Source organism: Somniosus microcephalus, chromosome 11 (genome assembly GCF_052327205.1).
Source record: "Somniosus microcephalus isolate GS21.2 chromosome 11, FLI_Smic_1.0, whole genome shotgun sequence".
Taxonomy (NCBI): Eukaryota; Metazoa; Chordata; class Chondrichthyes; order Squaliformes; family Somniosidae; genus Somniosus; species Somniosus microcephalus.
This window is the reverse complement of record NC_140997.1, coordinates 235,772,848-235,800,645: the sequence shown is the minus strand read 5'-3', so window position 1 is coordinate 235,800,645 and position 27,798 is coordinate 235,772,848. Positions and strand designations below refer to the sequence as shown.

The 27,798-nt window shown below is 51.1% G+C and overlaps 1 protein-coding gene across 4 annotated transcripts in view; it reads right to left on the bottom strand.

The window, feature by feature from the left end:
* lamb2l (laminin, beta 2-like) overlaps positions 1–27,798 on the bottom strand; it is a 401,500-nt gene that overhangs the window by 78,340 nt on the left and 295,362 nt on the right. For all 4 annotated transcript variants that reach the window (XR_015080088.1, XM_086002162.1, XM_086002163.1 and 1 more), the window contains 4 exons: positions 23,675–23,771; positions 5,555–5,930; positions 3,251–3,435; positions 2,380–2,621 (listed from right to left, as the gene is read on the bottom strand). Coding sequence is in view for 3 of the 4 variants with exons in the window: in XM_086002162.1 (XP_085858288.1) it covers positions 2,380–2,621; positions 3,251–3,435; positions 5,555–5,930; positions 23,675–23,771 (900 nt within the window). In the remaining variant the exon portion in view is untranslated. The remainder of the gene's footprint in view (positions 1–2,379; positions 2,622–3,250; positions 3,436–5,554; positions 5,931–23,674; positions 23,772–27,798) is intronic.

Sequence of the window (27,798 nt, the reverse complement as noted above, 5' to 3'; positions counted from 1 at the left end):
CACTAACACACACTCACACACACACACACACACACTCACACTCACACACACACTCACACACTCACACTCACACACACACACTCACTCTCACACACACACTCACACACACACACACTCACACACACACACACACTCACACACACTCACACACACTCACACACACTCACACACACACTCACACAATAACACACAGACACACTCTCACACTCACACACACTCTCATACACACACACTCTCACTCACACTCTCACTCTCACTCCCACTCACACTCTCACTCACACCCACATACACTCATAAGAACATAAGAAATAGAAGCAGGATTCAGCCATTCAGCCCTTCGCGCCTGCTCCGCCATTCAGTGAGATCATGGCTGATCTTCTGCCTCAACTCCATTCACCGGTCCTATCGCCATATCCCTCGATGCCCTTACTGGTCAGAAATCTATCGACTTCTGTTTTGAATATACCCAATGACTGAGTCTCCACAGCCCTCTGGGGTAGAGAATTCCAAAGATTCACCACCCTCTGTGTGAAGAAATTTCTTCTCATCTCAGTCCTGAATGGCCTACCCTTTATCCTGAGGCTGTGGTCCCTGGTTCTAGACTCCCCAGCCAAGGGAATCATTCTCCCAGCATCCACCCTATCAAGCCCTGTAATAATTTTGTATGCTTCAATAAGATCCCCTCTCATTCTTCTGAATTCAAGAGAATACAGGCCTAGTTTACTCAATCTCTTCTCATACGACAGTCCCGCCATCCCAGGAATCAATCTCGTGAACCTTTGTTGCACTCCCTCTATGGCAAGTATATCCTTCCTTAGGTAAGGAGACCAAAATTGTACACAGTACTCCAGGTGTGGTCTCACCAAGGCCCTATATAATTGGAGTAAGACTTCTTTACTCCTGTACTCAAATCCTCTTGTAATGAAGGCCAGCATACCATTTGCCTTCCTAATGGCTTGCTGCACCTGCACATTCACTTTCAGTGACTCATGTACAAGGACACCCAGGTCCCTTTGAGCATCTGCATTCCCCAATCTTTCACCATTTAGGAAATACTCTGCCTTTCTGTTTTTTCTACCAAAGTGGATAACTTCACATTTATCCACATTATATTCCATCTGCCATGTTCTCGCCCACTCACTGAGCCTGTCAAGATCCCCTTGAAGCCTCTTCACATCCTCTTCACAACTGACACTGCCACCTAGCTTTGTATCATCAGCAAATTTTGGAAATGTTACATTTAGTCCCCTCATCCAAATCATTGATATAGATTGTGAATAGCTGGGGCCCAAGCACTGATCCTTGCGGTACCCCACTAGTCACAGCCTGCCATCCTGAAAAAGACCCGTTTATCCCTACTCTTTGTTTTCTGTCTGTTAGCCAATTCTCAATCCATGCTGGTATATTACCCCCAATTCCATGGGCCCTAATTTTGTTCACCAACCTCTTGTGTGGGACCTTATCGAAGGCCTTCTGAAAATCCAAATACACCACATCTACCAGTTCCCCTTTGTCTACGACACTAGTTACATCCTCAAAGAACTCCAATAGGTTTGTCAAACAGGATTTCCCTTTCATAAATCCATGCTGACTCTGCCCAATCTTACTATGTATTAGTTTCCATGTGCCCAGTTATTGCATCCTTTATAATAAATTCCAGCATTTTCCCAACTACTGATGTGAGGCTAACAGGTCTGTAGTTCCCCGGTTTCTCTCTCCCTCCTTTCTTACTTAAGTAGCACACACGCACACACACTCACTCACACTCACACTCACACACACTCACACACACTCACACACACTCACACTCACACACACACTCAGTCACACACACACACACTCGCTCACACTCACTCACACACTCACACTCTCACACTCACACACTCTCACACACACACTCGCTCACACTCACACACACACGCTCACACACACACACTCGCTCACACTCACACACACACTCTCACACTCACACTCACACTCTCACACACACATTCGCTCACACTCGCTCACACTCACACACATTCACTCACACACACACATTCACTCACACACACACTCACACACACACACTCACACACTCAACCACACTCTCAAACACACACTCACACACACATACTCACTCACTCACACACACACACACACACTCACATAAACACACACACTCACACTCACTCACTCATCCACACACTCACACACACATATACACACTCACTCACTCATCCACACACTCACACACTCACTCTCACACAAACACACATATACACATACGCACATTCCAGCAGGGGTCACTGCACAGTGTGATCCCAGGCTGAATTCACTGACGTTAATGCTAGTTTTCCCATTGCTCCCGAGCTGTGGGAATGAGCTTGTCTCCCTGACCTTCTCGTTGATGCTTTTCACCGTCAGCTCCCGCACTTTCCTCTCCAGATCCTTCAGCTGCTTCCTGTGAGCAGCTGTCGCCTTCCTGAACGTGTTCTCCTGCTCCTGCAGCAGCCGTTCGGTTTGACGCCGTGTCTCCTCTGACTGTTCCACCGGGCTGTGTGGGCCAGATACCGAACCGTTCACCACTCTCTCCGCCCCACAGGACTCCTGATAGTACTTGAGGATTGAATCGTAGAACTCTGTAAAAGACATTGATCTCTCAGAAACGCCTCAAACTGCTTCACATACAATGACTCGGGATGTGGGCAAAGCCGGCATTTATTGCCCATCCCTGGAGTCACCTACAGGCCCAGACCGGGTGAGGATGGCAGGTTTCCTTCCCTGAAGGACATCAGTGAACCAGTTGGGTTTTTACAATAATCCGACAGCTTCATGGTCACTTTTACTGGCACCAACGTTTGTATTTCAAGAAGGTTAAGGGAGGATTTAATAGAGATGTTCAAAATCAGGAGGGGTTTTGATGGAGTAAATAAGGAGACACTGTTTCCAGTGGCAGGAGGGTCGGTAACCAGAGGACACAGAGTGAAGGTAATCGGCAAAAGAACCAGAGGGGAGATGAGGAGAATGTTTTTACGCAGCGAGTTGTTGTGATCGGGTGGAAGCAGATTCAATGGAAATTTTCAAAAGGGAATTGGATAAATACTTGAAAAGGAGAAATGTGCAGGTCTGTGGGGAAAGAGCAGGGGGGAGTGGGACTAATGGAGAGCTCGACCAAAGAGCCGGCACAGGCACGATGGGCCGAATGGCCTCCGTCTGTTCTGTGTGACTTCCTCCTGAGTTCAGGAGGCTCAGCGGAGGAAACGCGCACCTTTAAAGTTTGACATGATAAATTTCTCCAGCTCCTTTGTTCTCAGGATGAGCGATGTGTTCAGAATCCCGGTTTCCTCCTCCAGCTGCTTTAGGTCCCTTTCTGCTTTGCTGTTTGTTGCCTGTATCCTTGTCGCAGCTTTCTCCAAGGCACTCACCCTCTGTGACTGTCGCTCCATCTCCTGCCTGAGGGACAGTAAAGGAATATTCACTCCGAGGCAGCAGGAGTAACGGAACTGGAAAACCTACAGACTCAAAGCAAGAGAGTGACAGCAGGGCCATTCGCTTCGATTTGGGATCTTTTTGCTTTCTGCGAGTTTTATTTGTGAAATGCAGGACCGTCGAGGTATCAGAGTGATCGTTTGTTGACCATCAGCAACTTTGCAAAAAAAAACACAAAACATTTTTACGCAGCGAGTGGTGAGGATTGGGAACGCGCTGCCTGAAAGGGCGGTGGATACAGATTCAATCGTCACCTTCAAAAGGGAATTGGATAAATACTTGAAGGGGGAAAAAATTGCAGGGATCTGGGGAAAGAGCGGGAGGAGCGGGTCTAACGGGATTGCTCTTCGAAAGAGCCGGCGCAGACTCGATGGGCTGAATGGCCTCCTCCTGTGCTGTACTGTTCTATGGTTCTATCAAAGGAGGTGGCATGAGCTGGGCAGGGCTGCAGGGTGGGGCTGGGATGGTGGGGGGGGGGGGGTGGTAACCTAGCGTACACACCGGAGATCCAACCTGGGGCCTGGGCTTTTGGAATTATTGAGAATCACACTGGGCGCTGTGGGGCACAATTCCAGAGCTCAGGACCTCGGCAGCTGAAGGCACGACCGCCAATGGTGGAGCGATGGAAACCGGGGATGCTCAAGAGGCCAGAATTAGAGGAGCGCAGAGATCGCGGAGGGTTGTAGCAGAAGGTTAGAGAGCTAGGGAGGGGCAAGGCCATGGAGGGATTTGAAAACAAGGATGAGAATTTTAAAATCGAGGCGTTGCCGGACCGGGAGCCAATGTAGGTCAGTGAGCACAGGGGGTGATGGGTGAACGGGACTGGGCGTGAGTTAGGACACGGGGCAGTGAGCACAGGGGGCGATGGGTGAACGGGACTGGATGTGAGTTAGGACACGGGGCAGTGAGCACAGGGGGCGATGGGTGAACGGGACTGGGTGCGAGATAGGACATGGGGCAGTGAGCACTGGGGGTGATGGGTGAACGGGACTGGGTGTGAGTTAGGACACGGGGCAGTGAGCACAGGGGGTGATGGGTGAACGGGACTTGGTGTGAGTTAGGACACGGGGCAGTGAGCACAGGGGGTGATGGGTGAACGGGACTGGGTGTGAGTTAGGACATGGGGCAGTGAGCACAGGGGGTGATGGGTGAACGGGACTGGGTGTGAGTTAGGACACGGGGCAGTGAGCACAGGGGGTGATGGGTGAATGGGACTGGGTGTGAGTTAGGACACGGGGCAGTGAGCACAGGGGGTGATGGGTGAACGGGACTGGGTGTGAGTTAGGACACGGGGCAGTGAGCACAGGGGGCGATGGGTGAACGGGACTGGGTGTGAGTTAGGACACGGGGCAGTGAGCACAGGGGGTGATGGGTGAATGGGACTGGGTGTGAGTTAGGACACGGGGCAGTGAGCACAGGGGGTGATGGGTGAACGGGACTGGGTGTGAGTTAGGACACGGGGCAGTGAGCACAGGGGGCGATGGGTGAACGGGACTGGGTGTGAGATAGGACACGGGGCAGTGAGCACAGGGGGTGATGGGTGAACGGGACTGGGTGTGAGATAGGACACGGGGCAGCAGAGTTTTGGATGAGCTGAGGTTTACGGAGGATGGAAGGTGGGAGGTCGGCCAGGAGTGTGTTGGAATAGTCGAGTCTGGAGGTAACAAAGGCAGGGAAGAGGGTTTCAGCAGCGGATGAGCTGAGGCAGGGGCGGAGAGGGGCGATGTTACGGAGGTGGAAATAGGCGGTATTAGTGAAGGAGAGGATAGGGTTTCGGAAGCTCAGCTCAATGACAATCAGGACGCCAAGGTAGCGAAGGGTGTGGTTCAGCCTCAGACACTGGCCAGGGAGATTGGATGGAGTCGGGGGCGAGGTAACGGAGATTGTGACGGGGACCGAAGACAATGGCAATATTTAATAGGAAGAAATTTCTGCTCCTCCAATACATATTGAGAAAAGTAACTCTAGGGCCCCATTGGTTGATGGTGGCGGGGTCGGATAGACGGGAGAGTATTCTGTCACGGACAGTAGGTTGGGTGAAAGCCACTAATTGATGGGTAGCGTCTCTCTGCGGCAGCTCTACCTGAACGTCTTGGCGAGATGTCTCAGCTGTTCTAGCAGCCCCTGGCTGTCGAGCGGGTGTCCTCGAACCAACTCCTGGAGCTCGCCCAACTTCTCCTCCAGCTCCTGCAGCTTGCGGCTAGCTCCCCCAGTCACCCCAGTCGCCACAATCCGATGCACCATCTCCTTGAGGCGGCGCAGATTCTCCCCGAGCCTCCTGATCTCCCCGTCCCACAAATCGAAGCAGGCGTGACAGCGAGTGCAGCTCGGGAACCGGCCCCGGTAACTGCGGTCACACTGGTCGCACCGCCGCCCCACGTACCCCTCCTTGCAGAAGCAGCGGCCCGTCGAGCGATTGCACTGCTCCGTCTCTGAACCGACGGCATCACAGTCGCAAGCTGTGGAGAGAGGGCAAGACCTTCAGATTGCTCCAGAGGCTGGTTCCACAACTCACCCTGGTCACCGCTTTTATTATTATCAATGTTGTGCTCAGCGAGGAACAGTTAGTTACTGGAATGGAACACTTTCCATTTCATGGCACTCATTGTCACCACTGACGCTACACAGCTCAGATACAGAGTAAAGCTCCCTCTACACTGTCCCATCAAACACTCCCAGGGCAGGTACAGCACGGGTTAGATACAGAGTAAAGCTCCCTCTACACTGTCCCATCAAACACTCCCAGGGCAGGTACAGCACGGGTTAGATACAGAGTAAAGCTCCCTCTACACTGTCCCATCAAACACTCCCAGCGCAGGTACAGCACGGGTTAGATACAGAGTAAAGCTCCCTCTACACTGTCCCATCAAACACTCCCAGGGCAGGTACAGCACGGGTTAGATACAGAGTAAAGCTCCCTCTACACTGTCCCATCAAACACTCCCAGGGCAGGTACAGCACGGGTTAGATACAGAGTAAAGCTCCCTCTACACTGTCCCATCAAACACTCCCAGCGCAGGTACAGCACGGGTTAGATACAGAGTAAAGCTCCCTCTACACTGTCCCATCAAACACTCCCAGGGCAGGTACAGCACGGGTTAGATACAGAGTAAAGCTCCCTCTACACTGTCCCATCAAACACTCCCAGGGCAGGTACAGCACGGGTTAGATACAGAGTAAAGCTCCCTCTACACTGTCCCATCAAACACTCCCAGCGCAGGTACAGCACGGGTTAGATACAGAGTAAAGCTCCCGCGACACTGTCCCATCAAACACTCCCAGGGCAGGGACAGCACGGATTAGATACAGAGTAAAGCTCCCACTACACTGTCCCATCAAACACTCCCAGGGCAGGTAGAGCACGGGTTAGATACAGAGTAAAGCTCCCACTACACTGTCCCATCAAACACTCCCAGGGCAGGTAGAGCACGGGTTAGATACAGAGTAAAGCTCCCTCTACACTGTCCCATCAAACACTCCCAGGGCAGGTACAGCACGGGTTAGATACAGAGTAAAGCTCCCTCTACACTGTCCCATCAAACACTCCCAGGGCAGGTACAGCACGGGTTAGAGAGAGAGTAAAGCTCCTCTACACTGTCCCATCAAACACTCCCAGGGCAGGTACAGCACGGGTTAGATACAGAGTAAAGCTCCCTCTACACTGTCCCATCAAACACTCCCAGGGCAGGTACAGCACGGGTTAGATACAGAGTAAAGCTCCCTCTACACTGTCCCATCAAACACTCCCAGTGCAGGTACAGCACGGGTTAGACACAGAGTAAAGCTCCCTCTACACTGTCCCATCAAACACTCCCAGGGCAGGTACAGCACTGGTTAGAGAGAGAGTAAAGCTCCTCTACACTGTCCCATCAAACACTCCCAGGGCAGGTACAGCACGGGTTAGATACAGAGTAAAGCTCCTCTACACTGTCCCATCAAACACTCCCAGGGCAGGTACAGCACGGGTTAGATACAGAGTAAAGCTCCCTCTACACTGTCCCATCAAACACTCCCAGTGCAGGTACAGCACGGGTTAGAGAGAGAGTAAAGCTCCCTCTACACTGTCCCGTCAAACACTCCCAGGGCAGGTACAGCACGGGTTAGATACAGAGTAAAGCTCCCTCTACACTGCCCCATCAAACACTCCCAGGGCAGGTACAGCACGGGTTACATACAGAGTAAAGCTCCCTCTACACTGTCCCATCAAACACTCCCAGTGCAGGTACAGCACGGGTTAGACACAGATTAAAGCTCACTCTACACTGTCCCATCAAACACTCCCAGGGCAGGTACAGCACGGGTTAGAGAGAGAGTAAAGCTCCTCTACACTGTCCCATCAAACACTCCCAGGGCAGGTACAGCACGGGTTAGATACAGAGTAAAACTCCCTCTACACTGTCCCATCAAACACTCCCAGTGCAGGTACAGCACGGGTTAGAGAGAGAGTAAAGCACCCTCTGCACTGTCCCGTCAAACACTCCCAGAGCAGGTACAGCATGGGTTAGATACAGAGTAAAGCTCCCTCTACACTGTCCCATCAAACACTCCCAGGGCAGGTACAGCATGGGTTAGAGAGAGAGTAAAGCTCCCTCTACACTGCCCCATCAAACACTCGCAGGGCAGGTACAGCATGGGTTAGGTACAGAGTAAAGCTCCCTCTACACTGTCCCATCAAACACTCCCAGGGCAGGTACAGCATGGGTTAGATACAGAGTAAAGCTCCCTCTACACTGTCCCATCAAACACTCCCAGGGCAGGTACAGCACGGGTTAGATACAGAGTAAAGCTCCCCCTACATTGTCCCGTCAAACACTCCCAGGGCAGGTACAGCACAGGTTAGATACAGAGTAAAGCTCCCTCTACACTGTCCCATCAAACACTCCCAGGGCAGGTACAGCACGGGTTAGATACAGAGTAAAGCTCCCTCTACACTGTCCCATCAAACACTTCCAGCGCAGGTACAGCACGGGTTAGATACAGAGTAAAGCTCCCCCTACACTGTCCCATCAAACACTCCCAGGGCATGGACAGCACAGATTAGATACAGAGTAAAGCTCCCTCTACACTGTCCCATCAAACACTCCCAGGGCAGGTACAGCACGGGTTAGATACAGAGTAAAGCTCCCACTACACTGTCCCATCAAACACTCCCAGCGCAGGTACAGCACGGGTTAGATACAGAGTAAAGCTCCCTCTACACTGTCCCATCAAACACTCCCAGGGCAGGTACAGCACGGGTTAGATACAGAGTAAAGCTCCCTCTACACTGTCCCATCAAACACTCCCAGTGCAGGTACAGCACGGGTTAGACACAGAGTAAAGCTCCCTCGATACTGTCCCATCAAACACTCCCAGGGCAGGTACAGCACGGGTTAGATACAGAGTAAAGCTCCTCGACACTGTCCCATCAAACACTCCCAGGGCAGGTACAGCACGGGTTAGATACAGAGTAAATCTCCCTCTACACTGTCCCATCAAACACTCCCAGTGCAGGTACAGCACGGGTTAGAGAGAGAGTAAAGCTCCCTCTACACTGTCCCGTCAAACACTCCCAGGGCAGGTACAGCACGGGTTAGATACAGAGTAAAGCTCCCTCTACACTGTCCCATCAAACACTCCCAGGGCAGGTACAGCACGGGTTAGATACAGAGTAAAGCTCCCTCTACACTGTCCCATCAAACACTCCCAGTGCAGGTACAGCACGGGTTAGACACAGAGTAAAGCTCCCTCTACACTGTCCCATCAAACACTCCCAGGGCAGGTACAGCACTGGTTAGAGAGAGAGTAAAGCTCCTCTACACTGTCCCATCAAACACTCCCAGGGCAGGTACAGCACGGGTTAGATACAGAGTAAAGCTCCTCCACACTGTCCCATCAAACACTCCCAGGGCAGGTACAGCACGGGTTAGATACAGAGTAAAGCTCCCTCTACACTGTCCCATCAAACACTCCCAGGGCAGGTACAGCACGGGTTAGAGACGGAGTAAAGCTACTCTACACTGTCCCACCAAACACTCCCAGGGCAGGTACAGCACGGGTTAGATACAGAGTAAAGCTCCTCTACACTGTCTCATCAAACACTCCCAGGGCAGGTACAGCACGGGTTAGATACAGAGTAAAGCTCCCTCTACACTGTCCCATCAAACACTCCCAGTGCAGGTACAGCACGGGTTAGAGAGAGAGTAAAGCTCCCTCTACACTGTCCCGTCAAACACTCCCAGGGCAGGTACAGCACGGGTTAGATACAGAGTAAAGCTCCCTCTACACTGCCCCATCAAACACTCCCAGGGCAGGTACAGCACGGGTTAGATACAGAGTAAAGCTCCCTCTACACTGTCCCATCAAACACTCCCAGTGCAGGTACAGCACGGGTTAGACACAGATTAAAGCTCACTCTACACTGTCCCATCAAACACTCCCAGGGCAGGTACAGCACGGGTTAGAGAGAGAGTAAAGCTCCTCTACACTGTCCCATCAAACACTCCCAGGGCAGGTACAGCACGGGTTAGATACAGAGTAAAACTCCCTCTACACTGTCCCATCAAACACTCCCAGTGCAGGTACAGCACGGGTTAGAGAGAGAGTAAAGCACCCTCTACACTGTCCCGTCAAACACTCCCAGAGCAGGTACAGCATGGGTTAGATACAGAGTAAAGCTCCCTCTACACTGTCCCGTCAAACACTCCCAGGGCAGGTACAGCATGGGTTAGAGAGAGAGTAAAGCTCCCTCTACACTGCCCCATCAAATACTCGCAGGGCAGGTACAGCATGGGTTAGGTACAGAGTAAAGCTCCCTCTACACTGTCCCATCAAACACTCCCAGGGCAGGTACAGCATGGGTTAGATACAGAGTAAAGCTCCCTCTACACTGTCCCATCAAACACTCCCAGGGCAGGTACAGCACGGGTTAGATACAGAGTAATGCTCCCTCTACACTGTCCCATCAAACATTCCCAGGGCAGGTAAAGCACGGGTTATATACAGAGTAAAGCTCCCTCTACACTGTCCCATCAAACACTCCCAGGGCAGGTACAGCATGGGTTAGATGCAGAGTAAAGCTCCCTCTGCACTGTCCCATCAAACACTCCCAGGGCAGGTACAGCATGGGTTAGATACAGAGTAAAGCTCCCTCTACACTGTCCCATCAAACATTCCCAGGGCAGGTAAAGCACGGGTTAGATACAGAGTAAAGCTCCCTCTACACTGTCCCATCAAACACTCCCAGGGCAGGTACAGCATGGGTTAGGGACAGAGTAAAGCTCCCTCTACACTGTCCCATCAAACATTCCCAGGGCAGGTAAAGCACAGGTTAGATACAGAGTAAAGCTCTCTCTCTACTGTCCCATCAAACACTCCCAGGGCAGGTACAGCACGGGTTAGATACAGAGTAAAGCTCCCTCTACACTCTCCCATCAAACACTCCCAGGGCAGGTGCAGCATGGGTTAGATACAGAGTAAAGCTCCCTCTACACTGTCCAATCAAACACTCCCAGGGCAGGTACAGCACAGGTTAGATACAGAGTAAAGCTCCCTCTACACTGTCCCATCAAACACTCCCAGGGCAGGTACAGCACGGGTTACATACAGAGTAAAGCTCCCTCTACACTGTCCCATCAAACAATCCCAGGGCAGGTACAGCACGGGTTAGATACAGAGTAATGCTCCCTCTACACTGTCCCATCAAACACTCCCAGGGCAGGGACAGCACGGATTAGATACAGAGTAAAGCTCCCTCTACACTGTCCCATCAAACACTCCCAGGGCAGGTACAGCACGGGTTAGATACAGAGTAAAGCTCCCTCTACACTGTCCCATCAAACACTCCCAGGGCAGGTATAGCACGGGTTAGATACAGAGTAAAGCTCCCACTACACTGTCCCATCAAACACTCCCAGGGCAGGTAGAGCACGGGTTAGATACAGAGTAAAGCTCCCACTACACTGTCCCATCAAACACACCCAGCGCAGGTACAGCACGGGTTAGATACAGAGTAAAGCTCCCTCTACACTGTCCCATCAAACACTCGCAGGGCAGGTACAGCACGGGTTAGATACAGAGTAAAGCTCCCTCTACACTGTCCCATCAAACACTCCCAGGGCAGGTACAGCACGGGTTAGAAACAGAGTAAAGCTCCCTCTACACTGTCCCATCAAACACTCCCAGGGCAGGTACAGCACAGGTTAGATACAGAGTAAAGCTCACTCTACACTGTCCCATCAAACACTCCCAGGGCAGGTACAGCACGGGTTAGATACAGAGTAAAGCTCCCTCTACACTGTCCCGTCAAACACTCCCAGGGCAGGTACAGCACGGGTTAGATACAGAGTAAAGCTCACTCTACACTGTCCCATCAAACACTCCCAGGGCAGGTACAGCACGGGTTAGATACAGAGTAAAGCTCCCTCTACACTGCCCCATCAAACACTCCCAGGGCAGGTACAGCACGGGTTAGATACAGAGTAAAGCTCACTCTACACTGTCCCATCAAATACTCCCAGGGCAGGTACAGCACGGGTTAGATACAGAGTAAAACACCCTCTACACTGTCCCATCAAACACTCCCAGGGCAGGTACAGCACGGGATAGATACAGAGTAAAGTTCCCTCTACACTGTCCCATCAATCACTCCCAGGGCAGGTACAGCACGGGTTAGATACAGAGTAAAGCTCACTCTACACTGTCCCATCAAACACTCCCAGGGCAGGTACTGCACGGGGTTAGATACAGAGTAAAGCTCCCTCTACGCTGTCCCATCAAACACTCCCAGGGCAGGTACAGCACAGGTTAGATACAGAGTAAAGCTCCCTCTACACTGTCCCATCAAACACTCGCAGGGCAGGTACAGCACGGGTTAGATACAGAGTAAAGCTCCCTCTACACTGTCCCATCAAACACTCGCAGGGCAGGTACAGCACGGGTTAGATACAGAGTAAAGCTCCCTCTACACTGTCCCATCAAACACTCCCAGGGCAGGTACAGCACGGGTTAGAAACAGAGTAAAGCTCCCTCTACACTGTCCCATCAAACACTCCCAGGGCAGGTACAGCACAGGTTAGATACAGAGTAAAGCTCACTCTACACTGTCCCATCAAACACTCCCAGGGCAGGTACAGCACGGGTTAGATACAGAGTAAAGCTCCCTCTACACTGTCCCGTCAAACACTCCCAGGGCAGGTACAGCACGGGTTAGATACTGAGTAAAGCTCACTCTACACTGTCCCATCAAACACTCCCAGGGCAGGTACAGCACGGGTTAGATACAGAGTAAAGCTCCCTCTACACTGTCCCATCAAACACTCCCAGGGCAGGTACAGCACGGGATAGATACAGAGTAAAGCTCCCTCTACACTGTCCCATCAAACACTCCCAGGGCAGGTACAGCACGGGTTAGATACAGAGTAAAGCTCACTCTCCACTGTCCCATCAAACACTCCCAGGGCAGGTACAGCACGGGTTAGATACAGAGTAAAGCTCCCTCTACACTGTCCCATCAAACACTCCCAGGGCAGGTACAGCACGGGTTAGATACAGAGTAAAGCTCCCTCTACACTGTCCCATCAAACACTCCCAGGGCAGGTACAGCATGGGTTAGATACAGAGTAAAGCTCCCTCTACACTGTCCCATCAAACACTCCCAGGGCAGGTACAACACGGGTTAGATACAGAGTAAAGCTCCCTCTACACTGTCCCATCAAACACTCCCAGGGCAGCTACAGCACGGGTTAGATACAGAGTAAAGCTCACTCTACACTGTCCCATCAAACACTCCCAGGGCAGGTACAGCACGGGTTAGATACAGAGTAAAGCTCCCTCTACACTGTCCCATCAAACACTCCCAGGGCAGGTACAGCACGGGATAGATACAGAGTAAAGCTCCCTCTACACTGTCCCATCAAACACTCCCAGGGCAGGTACAGCACGGGTTAGATACAGAGTAAAGCTCACTCTACACTGTCCCATCAAACACTCCCAGGGCAGGTACAGCACGGGTTAGATACAGAGTAAAGCTCCCTCTACACTGTCCCATCAAACACTCCCAGGGCAGGTACAGCACGGGTTAGATACAGAGTAAAGCTCACTCTACACTGTCCCATCAAACACTCCCAGGGCAGGTACAGCACGGGTTAGATACAGAGTAAAGCTCCCTCTACACTGTCCCATCAAACACTCCCAGGGCAGGTACAGCATGGGTTAGATACAGAGTAAAGCTCCCTCTACACTGTCCCATCAAACACTCCCAGGGCAGGTACAGCACGGGTTAGATACAGAGTAAAGCTCCCTCTACACTGTCCCATCAAACACTCCCAGGGCAGGTACAGCACGAGTTAGATACAGAGTAAAGCTCCCTCTACACTGTCCCATCAAACACTCCCAGAGCAGATACAGCACGGGTTAGATACAGAGTAAAGCTCCCTCTACACTGTCCCATCAAACACTCCCAGAGCAGGTACAGCACGGGTTAGATACTGAGTAAAGCTACCTGTACACTGTCCCATCAAACACTCCCAGAGCAGGTACAGCATGGGTTAGATACAGAGTAAAACTCCCTCTACACTGTCCCATCCAACACTCCCAGAGCAGATACAGCACAGGTTAGATACAGAGTAAAGCTCACTCTACACTGTCCCATCAAACACTCCCAGGGCAGGTACAGCACGGGTTAGATACAGAGTAAAGCTCCCTCTACACTGTCCCGTCAAACACTCCCAGGGCAGGTACAGCACGGGTTAGATACAGAGTAAAGCTCACTCTAAACTGTCCCATCAAACACTCCCAGGGCAGGTACAGCACGGGTTAGATACAGAGTAAAGCTCCCTCTACACTGCCCCATCAAACACTCCCAGGGCAGGTACAGCACGGGTTAGATACAGAGTAAAGCTCACTCTACACTGTCCCATCAAACACTCCCAGGGCAGGTACAGCACGGGTTAGATACAGAGTAAAACACCCTCTACACTGTCCCATCAAACACTCCCAGGGCAGGTACAGCACGGGATAGATACAGAGTAAAGTTCCCTCTACACTGTCCCATCAATCACTCCCAGGGCAGGTACAGCACGGGTTAGATACAGAGTAAAGCTCACTCTACACTGTCCCATCAAACACTCCCAGGGCAGGTACTGCACGGGGTTAGATACAGAGTAAAGCTCCCTCTACGCTGTCCCATCAAACACTCCCAGGGCAGGTACAGCACAGGTTAGATACAGAGTAAAGCTCCCTCTACACTGTCCCATCAAACACTCGCAGGGCAGGTACAGCACGGGTTAGATACAGAGTAAAGCTCCCTCTACACTGTCCCATCAAACACTCGCAGGGCAGGTACAGCACGGGTTAGATACAGAGTAAAGCTCCCTCTACACTGTCCCATCAAACACTCCCAGGGCAGGTACAGCACGGGTTAGAAACAGAGTAAAGCTCCCTCTACACTGTCCCATCAAACACTCCCAGGGCAGGTACAGCACAGGTTAGATACAGAGTAAAGCTCACTCTACACTGTCCCATCAAACACTCCCAGGGCAGGTACAGCACGGGTTAGATACAGAGTAAAGCTCCCTCTACACTGTCCCGTCAAACACTCCCAGGGCAGGTACAGCACGGGTTAGATACAGAGTAAAGCTCACTCTACACTGTCCCATCAAACACTCCCAGGGCAGGTACAGCACGGGTTAGATACAGAGTAAAGCTCCCTCTACACTGTCCCATCAAACACTCCCAGGGCAGGTACAGCACGGGATAGATACAGAGTAAAGCTCCCTCTACACTGTCCCATCAAACACTCCCAGGGCAGGTACAGCACGGGTTAGATACAGAGTAAAGCTCACTCTACACTGTCCCATCAAACACTCCCAGGGCAGGTACAGCACGGGTTAGATACAGAGTAAAGCTCCCTCTACACTGTCCCATCAAACACTCCCAGGGCAGGTACAGCACGGGTTAGATACAGAGTAAAGCTCCCTCTACACTGTCCCATCAAACACTCCCAGGGCAGGTACAGCACGGGTTAGATACAGAGTAAAGCTCCCTCTACACTGTCCCATCAAACACTCCCAGGGCAGGTACAACACGGGTTAGATACAGAGTAAAGCTCCCTCTACACTGTCCCATCAAACACTCCCAGTGCAGGTACAGCACGGGTTAGAGAGAGAGTAAAGCTCCCTCTACACTGTCCCGTCAAACACTCCCAGGGCAGGTACAGCACGGGTTAGATACAGAGTAAAGCTCCCTCTACACTGTCCCATCAAACACTCCCAGGGCAGGTACAGCACGGGTTAGATACAGAGTAAAGCTCCCTCTACACTGTCCCATCAAACACTCCCAGTGCAGGTACAGCACGGGTTAGACACAGAGTAAAGCTCCCTCTACACTGTCCCATCAAACACTCCCAGGGCAGGTACAGCACTGGTTAGAGAGAGAGTAAAGCTCCTCTACACTGTCCCATCAAACACTCCCAGGGCAGGTACAGCACGGGTTAGATACAGAGTAAAGCTCCTCCACACTGTCCCATCAAACACTCCCAGGGCAGGTACAGCACGGGTTAGATACAGAGTAAAGCTCCCTCTACACTGTCCCATCAAACACTCCCAGGGCAGGTACAGCACGGGTTAGAGACGGAGTAAAGCTACTCTACACTGTCCCACCAAACACTCCCAGGGCAGGTACAGCACGGGTTAGATACAGAGTAAAGCTCCTCTACACTGTCTCATCAAACACTCCCAGGGCAGGTACAGCACGGGTTAGATACAGAGTAAAGCTCCCTCTACACTGTCCCATCAAACACTCCCAGTGCAGGTACAGCACGGGTTAGAGAGAGAGTAAAGCTCCCTCTACACTGTCCCGTCAAACACTCCCAGGGCAGGTACAGCACGGGTTAGATACAGAGTAAAGCTCCCTCTACACTGCCCCATCAAACACTCCCAGGGCAGGTACAGCACGGGTTAGATACAGAGTAAAGCTCCCTCTACACTGTCCCATCAAACACTCCCAGTGCAGGTACAGCACGGGTTAGACACAGATTAAAGCTCACTCTACACTGTCCCATCAAACACTCCCAGGGCAGGTACAGCACGGGTTAGAGAGAGAGTAAAGCTCCTCTACACTGTCCCATCAAACACTCCCAGGGCAGGTACAGCACGGGTTAGATACAGAGTAAAACTCCCTCTACACTGTCCCATCAAACACTCCCAGTGCAGGTACAGCACGGGTTAGAGAGAGAGTAAAGCACCCTCTACACTGTCCCGTCAAACACTCCCAGAGCAGGTACAGCATGGGTTAGATACAGAGTAAAGCTCCCTCTACACTGTCCCGTCAAACACTCCCAGGGCAGGTACAGCATGGGTTAGAGAGAGAGTAAAGCTCCCTCTACACTGCCCCATCAAATACTCGCAGGGCAGGTACAGCATGGGTTAGGTACAGAGTAAAGCTCCCTCTACACTGTCCCATCAAACACTCCCAGGGCAGGTACAGCATGGGTTAGATACAGAGTAAAGCTCCCTCTACACTGTCCCATCAAACACTCCCAGGGCAGGTACAGCACGGGTTAGATACAGAGTAATGCTCCCTCTACACTGTCCCATCAAACATTCCCAGGGCAGGTAAAGCACGGGTTATATACAGAGTAAAGCTCCCTCTACACTGTCCCATCAAACACTCCCAGGGCAGGTACAGCATGGGTTAGATGCAGAGTAAAGCTCCCTCTGCACTGTCCCATCAAACACTCCCAGGGCAGGTACAGCATGGGTTAGATACAGAGTAAAGCTCCCTCTACACTGTCCCATCAAACATTCCCAGGGCAGGTAAAGCACGGGTTAGATACAGAGTAAAGCTCCCTCTACACTGTCCCATCAAACACTCCCAGGGCAGGTACAGCATGGGTTAGGTACAGAGTAAAGCTCCCTCTACACTGTCCCATCAAACATTCCCAGGGCAGGTAAAGCACAGGTTAGATACAGAGTAAAGCTCTCTCTCTACTGTCCCATCAAACACTCCCAGGGCAGGTACAGCACGGGTTAGATACAGAGTAAAGCTCCCTCTACACTCTCCCATCAAACACTCCCAGGGCAGGTGCAGCATGGGTTAGATACAGAGTAAAGCTCCCTCTACACTGTCCAATCAAACACTCCCAGGGCAGGTACAGCACAGGTTAGATACAGAGTAAAGCTCCCTCTACACTGTCCCATCAAACACTCCCAGGGCAGGTACAGCACGGGTTACATACAGAGTAAAGCTCCCTCTACACTGTCCCATCAAACAATCCCAGGGCAGGTACAGCACGGGTTAGATACAGAGTAATGCTCCCTCTACACTGTCCCATCAAACACTCCCAGGGCAGGGACAGCACGGATTAGATACAGAGTAAAGCTCCCTCTACACTGTCCCATCAAACACTCCCAGGGCAGGTACAGCACGGGTTAGATACAGAGTAAAGCTCCCTCTACACTGTCCCATCAAACACTCCCAGGGCAGGTATAGCACGGGTTAGATACAGAGTAAAGCTCCCACTACACTGTCCCATCAAACACTCCCAGGGCAGGTAGAGCACGGGTTAGATACAGAGTAAAGCTCCCACTACACTGTCCCATCAAACACACCCAGCGCAGGTACAGCACGGGTTAGATACAGAGTAAAGCTCCCTCTACACTGTCCCATCAAACACTCGCAGGGCAGGTACAGCACGGGTTAGATACAGAGTAAAGCTCCCTCTACACTGTCCCATCAAACACTCCCAGGGCAGGTACAGCACGGGTTAGAAACAGAGTAAAGCTCCCTCTACACTGTCCCATCAAACACTCCCAGGGCAGGTACAGCACAGGTTAGATACAGAGTAAAGCTCACTCTACACTGTCCCATCAAACACTCCCAGGGCAGGTACAGCACGGGTTAGATACAGAGTAAAGCTCCCTCTACACTGTCCCGTCAAACACTCCCAGGGCAGGTACAGCACGGGTTAGATACAGAGTAAAGCTCACTCTACACTGTCCCATCAAACACTCCCAGGGCAGGTACAGCACGGGTTAGATACAGAGTAAAGCTCCCTCTACACTGCCCCATCAAACACTCCCAGGGCAGGTACAGCACGGGTTAGATACAGAGTAAAGCTCACTCTACACTGTCCCATCAAATACTCCCAGGGCAGGTACAGCACGGGTTAGATACAGAGTAAAACACCCTCTACACTGTCCCATCAAACACTCCCAGGGCAGGTACAGCACGGGATAGATACAGAGTAAAGTTCCCTCTACACTGTCCCATCAATCACTCCCAGGGCAGGTACAGCACGGGTTAGATACAGAGTAAAGCTCACTCTACACTGTCCCATCAAACACTCCCAGGGCAGGTACTGCACGGGGTTAGATACAGAGTAAAGCTCCCTCTACGCTGTCCCATCAAACACTCCCAGGGCAGGTACAGCACAGGTTAGATACAGAGTAAAGCTCCCTCTACACTGTCCCATCAAACACTCGCAGGGCAGGTACAGCACGGGTTAGATACAGAGTAAAGCTCCCTCTACACTGTCCCATCAAACACTCGCAGGGCAGGTACAGCACGGGTTAGATACAGAGTAAAGCTCCCTCTACACTGTCCCATCAAACACTCCCAGGGCAGGTACAGCACGGGTTAGAAACAGAGTAAAGCTCCCTCTACACTGTCCCATCAAACACTCCCAGGGCAGGTACAGCACAGGTTAGATACAGAGTAAAGCTCACTCTACACTGTCCCATCAAACACTCCCAGGGCAGGTACAGCACGGGTTAGATACAGAGTAAAGCTCCCTCTACACTGTCCCGTCAAACACTCCCAGGGCAGGTACAGCACGGGTTAGATACTGAGTAAAGCTCACTCTACACTGTCCCATCAAACACTCCCAGGGCAGGTACAGCACGGGTTAGATACAGAGTAAAGCTCCCTCTACACTGTCCCATCAAACACTCCCAGGGCAGGTACAGCACGGGATAGATACAGAGTAAAGCTCCCTCTACACTGTCCCATCAAACACTCCCAGGGCAGGTACAGCACGGGTTAGATACAGAGTAAAGCTCACTCTCCACTGTCCCATCAAACACTCCCAGGGCAGGTACAGCACGGGTTAGATACAGAGTAAAGCTCCCTCTACACTGTCCCATCAAACACTCCCAGGGCAGGTACAGCACGGGTTAGATACAGAGTAAAGCTCCCTCTACACTGTCCCATCAAACACTCCCAGGGCAGGTACAGCATGGGTTAGATACAGAGTAAAGCTCCCTCTACACTGTCCCATCAAACACTCCCAGGGCAGGTACAACACGGGTTAGATACAGAGTAAAGCTCCCTCTACACTGTCCCATCAAACACTCCCAGGGCAGCTACAGCACGGGTTAGATACAGAGTAAAGCTCACTCTACACTGTCCCATCAAACACTCCCAGGGCAGGTACAGCACGGGTTAGATACAGAGTAAAGCTCCCTCTACACTGTCCCATCAAACACTCCCAGGGCAGGTACAGCACGGGATAGATACAGAGTAAAGCTCCCTCTACACTGTCCCATCAAACACTCCCAGGGCAGGTACAGCACGGGTTAGATACAGAGTAAAGCTCACTCTACACTGTCCCATCAAACACTCCCAGGGCAGGTACAGCACGGGTTAGATACAGAGTAAAGCTCCCTCTACACTGTCCCATCAAACACTCCCAGGGCAGGTACAGCACGGGTTAGATACAGAGTAAAGCTCACTCTACACTGTCCCATCAAACACTCCCAGGGCAGGTACAGCACGGGTTAGATACAGAGTAAAGCTCCCTCTACACTGTCCCATCAAACACTCCCAGGGCAGGTACAGCATGGGTTAGATACAGAGTAAAGCTCCCTCTACACTGTCCCATCAAACACTCCCAGGGCAGGTACAGCACGGGTTAGATACAGAGTAAAGCTCCCTCTACACTGTCCCATCAAACACTCCCAGGGCAGGTACAGCACGAGTTAGATACAGAGTAAAGCTCCCTCTACACTGTCCCATCAAACACTCCCAGAGCAGATACAGCACGGGTTAGATACAGAGTAAAGCTCCCTCTACACTGTCCCATCAAACACTCCCAGAGCAGGTACAGCACGGGTTAGATACTGAGTAAAGCTACCTGTACACTGTCCCATCAAACACTCCCAGAGCAGGTACAGCATGGGTTAGATACAGAGTAAAACTCCCTCTACACTGTCCCATCCAACACTCCCAGAGCAGATACAGCACAGGTTAGATACAGAGTAAAGCTCACTCTACACTGTCCCATCAAACACTCCCAGGGCAGGTACAGCACGGGTTAGATACAGAGTAAAGCTCCCTCTACACTGTCCCGTCAAACACTCCCAGGGCAGGTACAGCACGGGTTAGATACAGAGTAAAGCTCACTCTAAACTGTCCCATCAAACACTCCCAGGGCAGGTACAGCACGGGTTAGATACAGAGTAAAGCTCCCTCTACACTGCCCCATCAAACACTCCCAGGGCAGGTACAGCACGGGTTAGATACAGAGTAAAGCTCACTCTACACTGTCCCATCAAACACTCCCAGGGCAGGTACAGCACGGGTTAGATACAGAGTAAAACACCCTCTACACTGTCCCATCAAACACTCCCAGGGCAGGTACAGCACGGGATAGATACAGAGTAAAGTTCCCTCTACACTGTCCCATCAATCACTCCCAGGGCAGGTACAGCACGGGTTAGATACAGAGTAAAGCTCACTCTACACTGTCCCATCAAACACTCCCAGGGCAGGTACTGCACGGGGTTAGATACAGAGTAAAGCTCCCTCTACGCTGTCCCATCAAACACTCCCAGGGCAGGTACAGCACAGGTTAGATACAGAGTAAAGCTCCCTCTACACTGTCCCATCAAACACTCGCAGGGCAGGTACAGCACGGGTTAGATACAGAGTAAAGCTCCCTCTACACTGTCCCATCAAACACTCGCAGGGCAGGTACAGCACGGGTTAGATACAGAGTAAAGCTCCCTCTACACTGTCCCATCAAACACTCCCAGGGCAGGTACAGCACGGGTTAGAAACAGAGTAAAGCTCCCTCTACACTGTCCCATCAAACACTCCCAGGGCAGGTACAGCACAGGTTAGATACAGAGTAAAGCTCACTCTACACTGTCCCATCAAACACTCCCAGGGCAGGTACAGCACGGGTTAGATACAGAGTAAAGCTCCCTCTACACTGTCCCGTCAAACACTCCCAGGGCAGGTACAGCACGGGTTAGATACAGAGTAAAGCTCACTCTACACTGTCCCATCAAACACTCCCAGGGCAGGTACAGCACGGGTTAGATACAGAGTAAAGCTCCCTCTACACTGTCCCATCAAACACTCCCAGGGCAGGTACAGCACGGGATAGATACAGAGTAAAGCTCCCTCTACACTGTCCCATCAAACACTCCCAGGGCAGGTACAGCACGGGTTAGATACAGAGTAAAGCTCACTCTACACTGTCCCATCAAACACTCCCAGGGCAGGTACAGCACGGGTTAGATACAGAGTAAAGCTCCCTCTACACTGTCCCATCAAACACTCCCAGGGCAGGTACAGCACGGGTTAGATACAGAGTAAAGCTCCCTCTACACTGTCCCATCAAACACTCCCAGGGCAGGTACAGCACGGGTTAGATACAGAGTAAAGCTCCCTCTACACTGTCCCATCAAACACTCCCAGGGCAGGTACAACACGGGTTAGATACAGAGTAAAGCTCCCTCTACACTGTCCCATCAAACACTCCCAGGGCAGGTACAGCACGGGTTAGATACAGAGTAAAGCTCACTCTACACTGTCCCATCAAACACTCCCAGGGCAGGTACAGCACGGGTTAGATACAGAGCAAAGCTCCCTCTACACTGTCCCATCAAACACTCCCAGGGCAGGTACAGCACGGGATAGATACAGAGTAAAGCTCCCTCTACACTGTCCCATCAAACACTCCCAGGGCAGGTACAGCACGGGTTAGATACAGAGTAAAGCTCACTCTACACTGTCCCATCAAACACTCCCAGGGCAGGTACAGCACGGGTTAGATACAGAGTAAAGCTCCCTCTACACTGTCCCATCAAACACTCCCAGGGCAGGTACAGCACGGGTTAGATACAGAGTAAAGCTCCCTCTACACTGTCCCATCAAACACTCCCAGGGCAGGTACAGCACGGGTTAGATACAGAGTAAAGCTCCCTCTATACTGTCCCATCAAACACTCCCAGGGCAGGTACAACACGGGTTAGATACAGAGTAAAGCTCCCTCTACACTGTCCCATCAAACACTCCCAGGGCAGGTACAGCACGGGTTAGATACAGAGTAAAGCTCCCTCTACACTGTCCCATCAAACACTCCCAGGGCAGGTACAGCATGGGTTAGATACAGAGTAAAGCTCCCTCTACACTGTCCCATCAAACACTCCCAGGGCAGGTACAGCACGGGTTAGATACAGAGTAAAGCTCCCTCTACACTGTCCCATCAAACACTCCCAGGGCAGGTACAGCACGAGTTAGATACAGAGTAAAGCTCCCTCTACACTGTCCCATCAAACACTCCCAGGGCAGGTACAGCATGGGTTAGATACAGAGTAAAGCTCCCTCTACACTGTCCCATCAAACACTCCCAGGGCAGGTACAGCACGGGTTAGATACAGATTGGAATTTGTCCAGTAATACGGGTTGGAATTAGTCCAGCTTTCCCGCCAATGTCAGGAGGTGCGTCTTATCCCCGGGGAATCGTGGGCCTCTGGAACAGGCTGCTGGCTCGTGCGGTGGACGCTGATTCACCGAATCCCTCCGAGCGAGAATGGGACCTGTTTCTGGCTGGGGCAGGAGTCACAAGAGGGCGGTTCCTGGTAATATTAGTCAGGCCCAGAGTGATCTCCTGGACTTGTTTCGATCACCTAATTTGGCGGGGGGGGGGCGGGGGGAGTGGTTTTGGAGAGGAATTTCCCACATTTTTCCTCCCAAATCGGCCTGAGTTTTTCAAATGTTTTCCCTCGTCTCCCAGGAGTTCACCTGGTCTCGGGGGGGGGTGGGGCGAGTGTATATTGTGACACACAAGGTATCACATTTGTGTGGGACGGGCTGGATGTACCAGAGGGTCTTTGTCTGTCCATCATTGTTGGTGTGTTCATAACAACTCCGGTGAATTGCCATGGTTTGCATCTTTCCCAGGAAAGTCTGCATTCGGGAGCTCGGGATTCCTTACCCTGACATGACAGCCCCGGGTTTCCCCAGTAACGTTCCTTGCACTCCGAGCAGGTCCGACCTCCGAATCCTGGGCGACACTCGCACTGGCCTGTGAACTGTGAGAGGGAGAGGAACACACAAAGGAATCAGCAACATGGACAATGCAAGGAGACAGTCAGCGTAAGGGGTGCTCGGGAATTCGAGCCGAGTAATCAATGCTGGGTCATCTGCAGCGATTCATTCACTCGCGAGACATCCTTCGCCCTGCTATTCAAACCGAGCTGACAACTTGTTTTAAATGGTGTAACCTTTCATCCAGAGAAGGTGCGATTTTAACCCTGATTGGTTGCGTTAAATTGCCCGCGATACTTAAGGGGTCAGCCTTGACTCAGTGGGTAGCACTTTCCCCTCAGACTTCAGTCCCATAATCCAGGCCGACACTCCCAGTGCAGTACTGAGGGTGTGCTGCACTGTCGGAGGGGCCGTCTTTTGAATGAGACGTTAAACCGAGGCCCCGTCTGCTCTCTCAGGTGGACGTAAACCATCCCATAGCAATTATTGGAGGAAGAGCAGGGGGAGTTCTCCCCGGTGTCCTGGGGCCAATATTTATCCCTCAACCAACATCACTAAAACAGATGATCTGGTCATTATCACATTGCTGTTTGTGGGAGCTTGCTGTGTGCAAATTGGCTGCCGCGTTTCCTACATTACAACAGTGACTACACTTCATTGGCTGTAAAGCGCTTTGGGTCGTCCTGAAGTTGTGAAAGGCGCTGGAGAAATGAAAGTCTTTCTCTTCTCGCCAGCATTCACACTCAGCACCAGTCGGTGATCGAACCAGGGCCAATTCAGTGCTGAGAAGCTATGGCACAAATAATGTCTACAATTGGCTGCAAATTGGAACAAAATTCTCTATAGAAGTGGGAAATTGAAAAATTGAAAAATGTCACAGGTGCAGTTGCGACAGTGTAGCATAGACATAGACATAGAAGATAGGAGCAGGAGTAGGCCATTCGGCCCCTCGAGCCTGCTCCGCCATTCAATGAGATCTTGGCTGATCATCCAAATTCAGTACCCTGTCCCTGCCTTCTCCCCATATCCCTTGATCCCTTTAGCCTTAAGAAATATATCCAACTCTTTCTTGAATATTTTAATGAACTAGCCTCCACCGCCCTCTGTGGTAGAGAATTCCACAGGTTCACCACTCTCTGGGTGAAGAAATTCCTCCTCATCTCAGTCCTAAATGGCTTACCCCTTATCCTTAGACTATGACCCCTGGTTCTGGACTCCCCGGCCATCAGAAACATCCTTCCTGCATCTAGTCTGTCCAGGCCTGACAGAATTTTATAGGTTTCGATGAGATCCCCTCTCAATCTTCTAAACTCCAGTGAGTATAAGCCCAATCGACCCAATCTCTCCTCGTACGTCATTCCTGCCATCCCAGGTATCAGTCTGGTGAATCTTCGCTGCACTCCTTCCATGGCAAGAACGTCCTTCCTCAGGTAAGGCAACCAAAACTGCACACAATACTCAAGGTGTGGTCTCACCAAGGCCCTGTACAACTGCAGCAAGACATCCTTGTTCCTGTACTCGAACCCTCTTGCTACGAAGGCCAACATACCATTTGCCTTCTTAACCGCCTGCTGCACCTGCATGCTTACCTTCAGCGACTGGTGCACAAGAACACCCAGGTCTCTTTGCACTTCCCCTTCTCCCAATCTATTGCCATTCAAATAATAATCTGCCTTCCTGTTTTTGCCACCAAAGTGGATAGCCTCACATTTATCCACATTATAGTGCATTTGCCATGTTTCTGCCCAATCACCCAACCTGTCCAAATCGTACTGGAGTTTCACGACATCCTCCTCACAGCTTACCCTCCCACCTAGCTTTGTGTGGTCTGTGTAGAAGGAGCTTTACACTGTATCTGACCTGTGCTGTACCTGCTCTGGGAGTGTTTGATGGGACAGTGTAGAGGGAGCTTTACTCTGTAGCTAACCCGTTCTGTACCTGTCCTGGCAGTGTTGGATGGGACAGTGTAGAGAGAGCTTTACTCTGTATCTAAACTGTAAAGTCTGTGTGTTCTAGTTGTAATTAATAACACACAGACTACAAGATTAAAGTTCAACAGGTCTTTACTGGTTGGAGGTCAGGACTATACTAAATACCATCTTACTACACAGTGCTTATATACCGGTGGTCACCACCGGTATTACGTATACAGCAGCCAGAGAAAGTAGTACATCTCTTAAGGTGGAACAGGCTTAAGTTCTCTTAAGGTGGAACAGGTTACATACACCACAATCCTCCCTTTTTAGCTGAATAGTCATATCCCCATTTAACATAACATCATAACATATATACATATATAACTTCAGGTATAAACAGTTCAAAGGTTCAGTCTCTCAGGAGGCCTTCTGATTCGGTCTGGATAACGCCTTTCAGTGGTCTCTGATTCTTGTTGCTGAGGTGACTCTTCTTGTTGGTTTCCTATGTATTAGACGTCATCATCAGGTACAGTCCCTGCCGAGGTAGATGCTTCAAGTTCATTAACGTCTTCCACAGTTGTCTCTGTCGCAACCATGGGTTCGACCCTTGCTCTTGATTCTACCAGTTGATCCGCATGACGCCTTATCACATTGTTACCAATATCTACTGGGTACATCAGAGGTCCTTGTCTGGCCCGAATTGTTCTGGACTGCCATTTTTCGTTTCCATAGCCCCTTGCCAACACTGGTTGTCCTACTTCGAAACTTCGAGTGGACTTGTTATTAATATGCCGGAACTGTTTGTTTTCCACTTCCCTCCGCACATTTGGTTTTAACAAGTCCAACCTGGACCGCAACCTCCTGTTATAAAAGATCATGGCAGGACTTTGGTCAGTCACTGCATGAGCGGCGTTTCGATACGCCATTAGGAAATTGTCCACCTTGTGCTGTAGCGGAATCTGATCATCGTTCATGGCCTTTATTGCCTTTTTGAATGTTTGGACAAATCTCTCAGCCAACCCGTTTGTCGCCGGATGATATGGGGCAGAGGTATAATGTTTCACCCCATTCTTCTTTAAGAATTTTTGGAATTCTTCCGACACGAACTGTGGTCCATTGTCCGAACAGATCTGTTCTGGCCATCCGTTCCTTGCGAATATTGTTCTTAACACCGCAATTGTCTTTTCTGAAGTAGTGGTATTCATCTTGATCACTTCTGGCCATTTGGAATGTGCGTCCACCACAATTAGGAACATGGAGTCCATGAATGGACCAGCAAAGTCAATATGTACGCGTTGCCATGGGGCTGAAGGCCATTCCCATGGGTGTAGTGGTGCGATCGGAGGTGCATTTTGCGCTTTTTGGCACCCAGCGCAGCTTTTCGTCAACTCCTCTATCTGTTGGTCAATACCCGGCCACCATACATAAGCCCTAGCAAGACTTTTCATCTTAACTCCCCCCAGATGACCTTCATGCAGTTCTTTTAGAACTCTTTCCCTTAACTTGGGAGGAATAATCACTCTTGTCCCGTACATCAAAGTACCATGGCAGACGGACAGCTGGTCTCGCCTTGCCGAGAATGCCGGTAACAGAGGATCACCACGTGTTGGCCATCCTTTCACTGTCACCTCGTAGACTCTGGACAGTGTCGGGTCGTTCCTGGTTTCTCTTTCAATACTTGCATTGGTGACTGGTAAACACTCGATGATGGTCGAATGAAATAACTCAACAGGGTCAACTTTCATCATTTCTTCTTCTTCAGGTAGTGGCAGGCGCGACAGCCCATCAGCATTGCCATGCTGCTTCGTACCTTTGAATTCTATTTGATATTGATGTGCCCCTAGGAAAAGGGACCATCTCTGGAGATGCTGTGCTGTCATCACTGAAACACCCTTAGGGTTAAAAATGGATACCAACGGCTGATGGTCTGTCAGAAGTGTGAATTTTTGGCCCTGCAGGTAATGATTAAACTTCTTCACTCCCCATACAAGGCTGAGAGCCTCCCTATCGATCTGCGCATAGTTGCGCTCAGCGGAGGTCAATGATCTGGATGCAAACGCGACTGGCCTTTCCGTGCCATTTGGCAACTTGTGTGAGAGTACTGCCCCAATACCATATGGAGAAGCATCACAAGCCAACCGAATAGGCAGTGTCG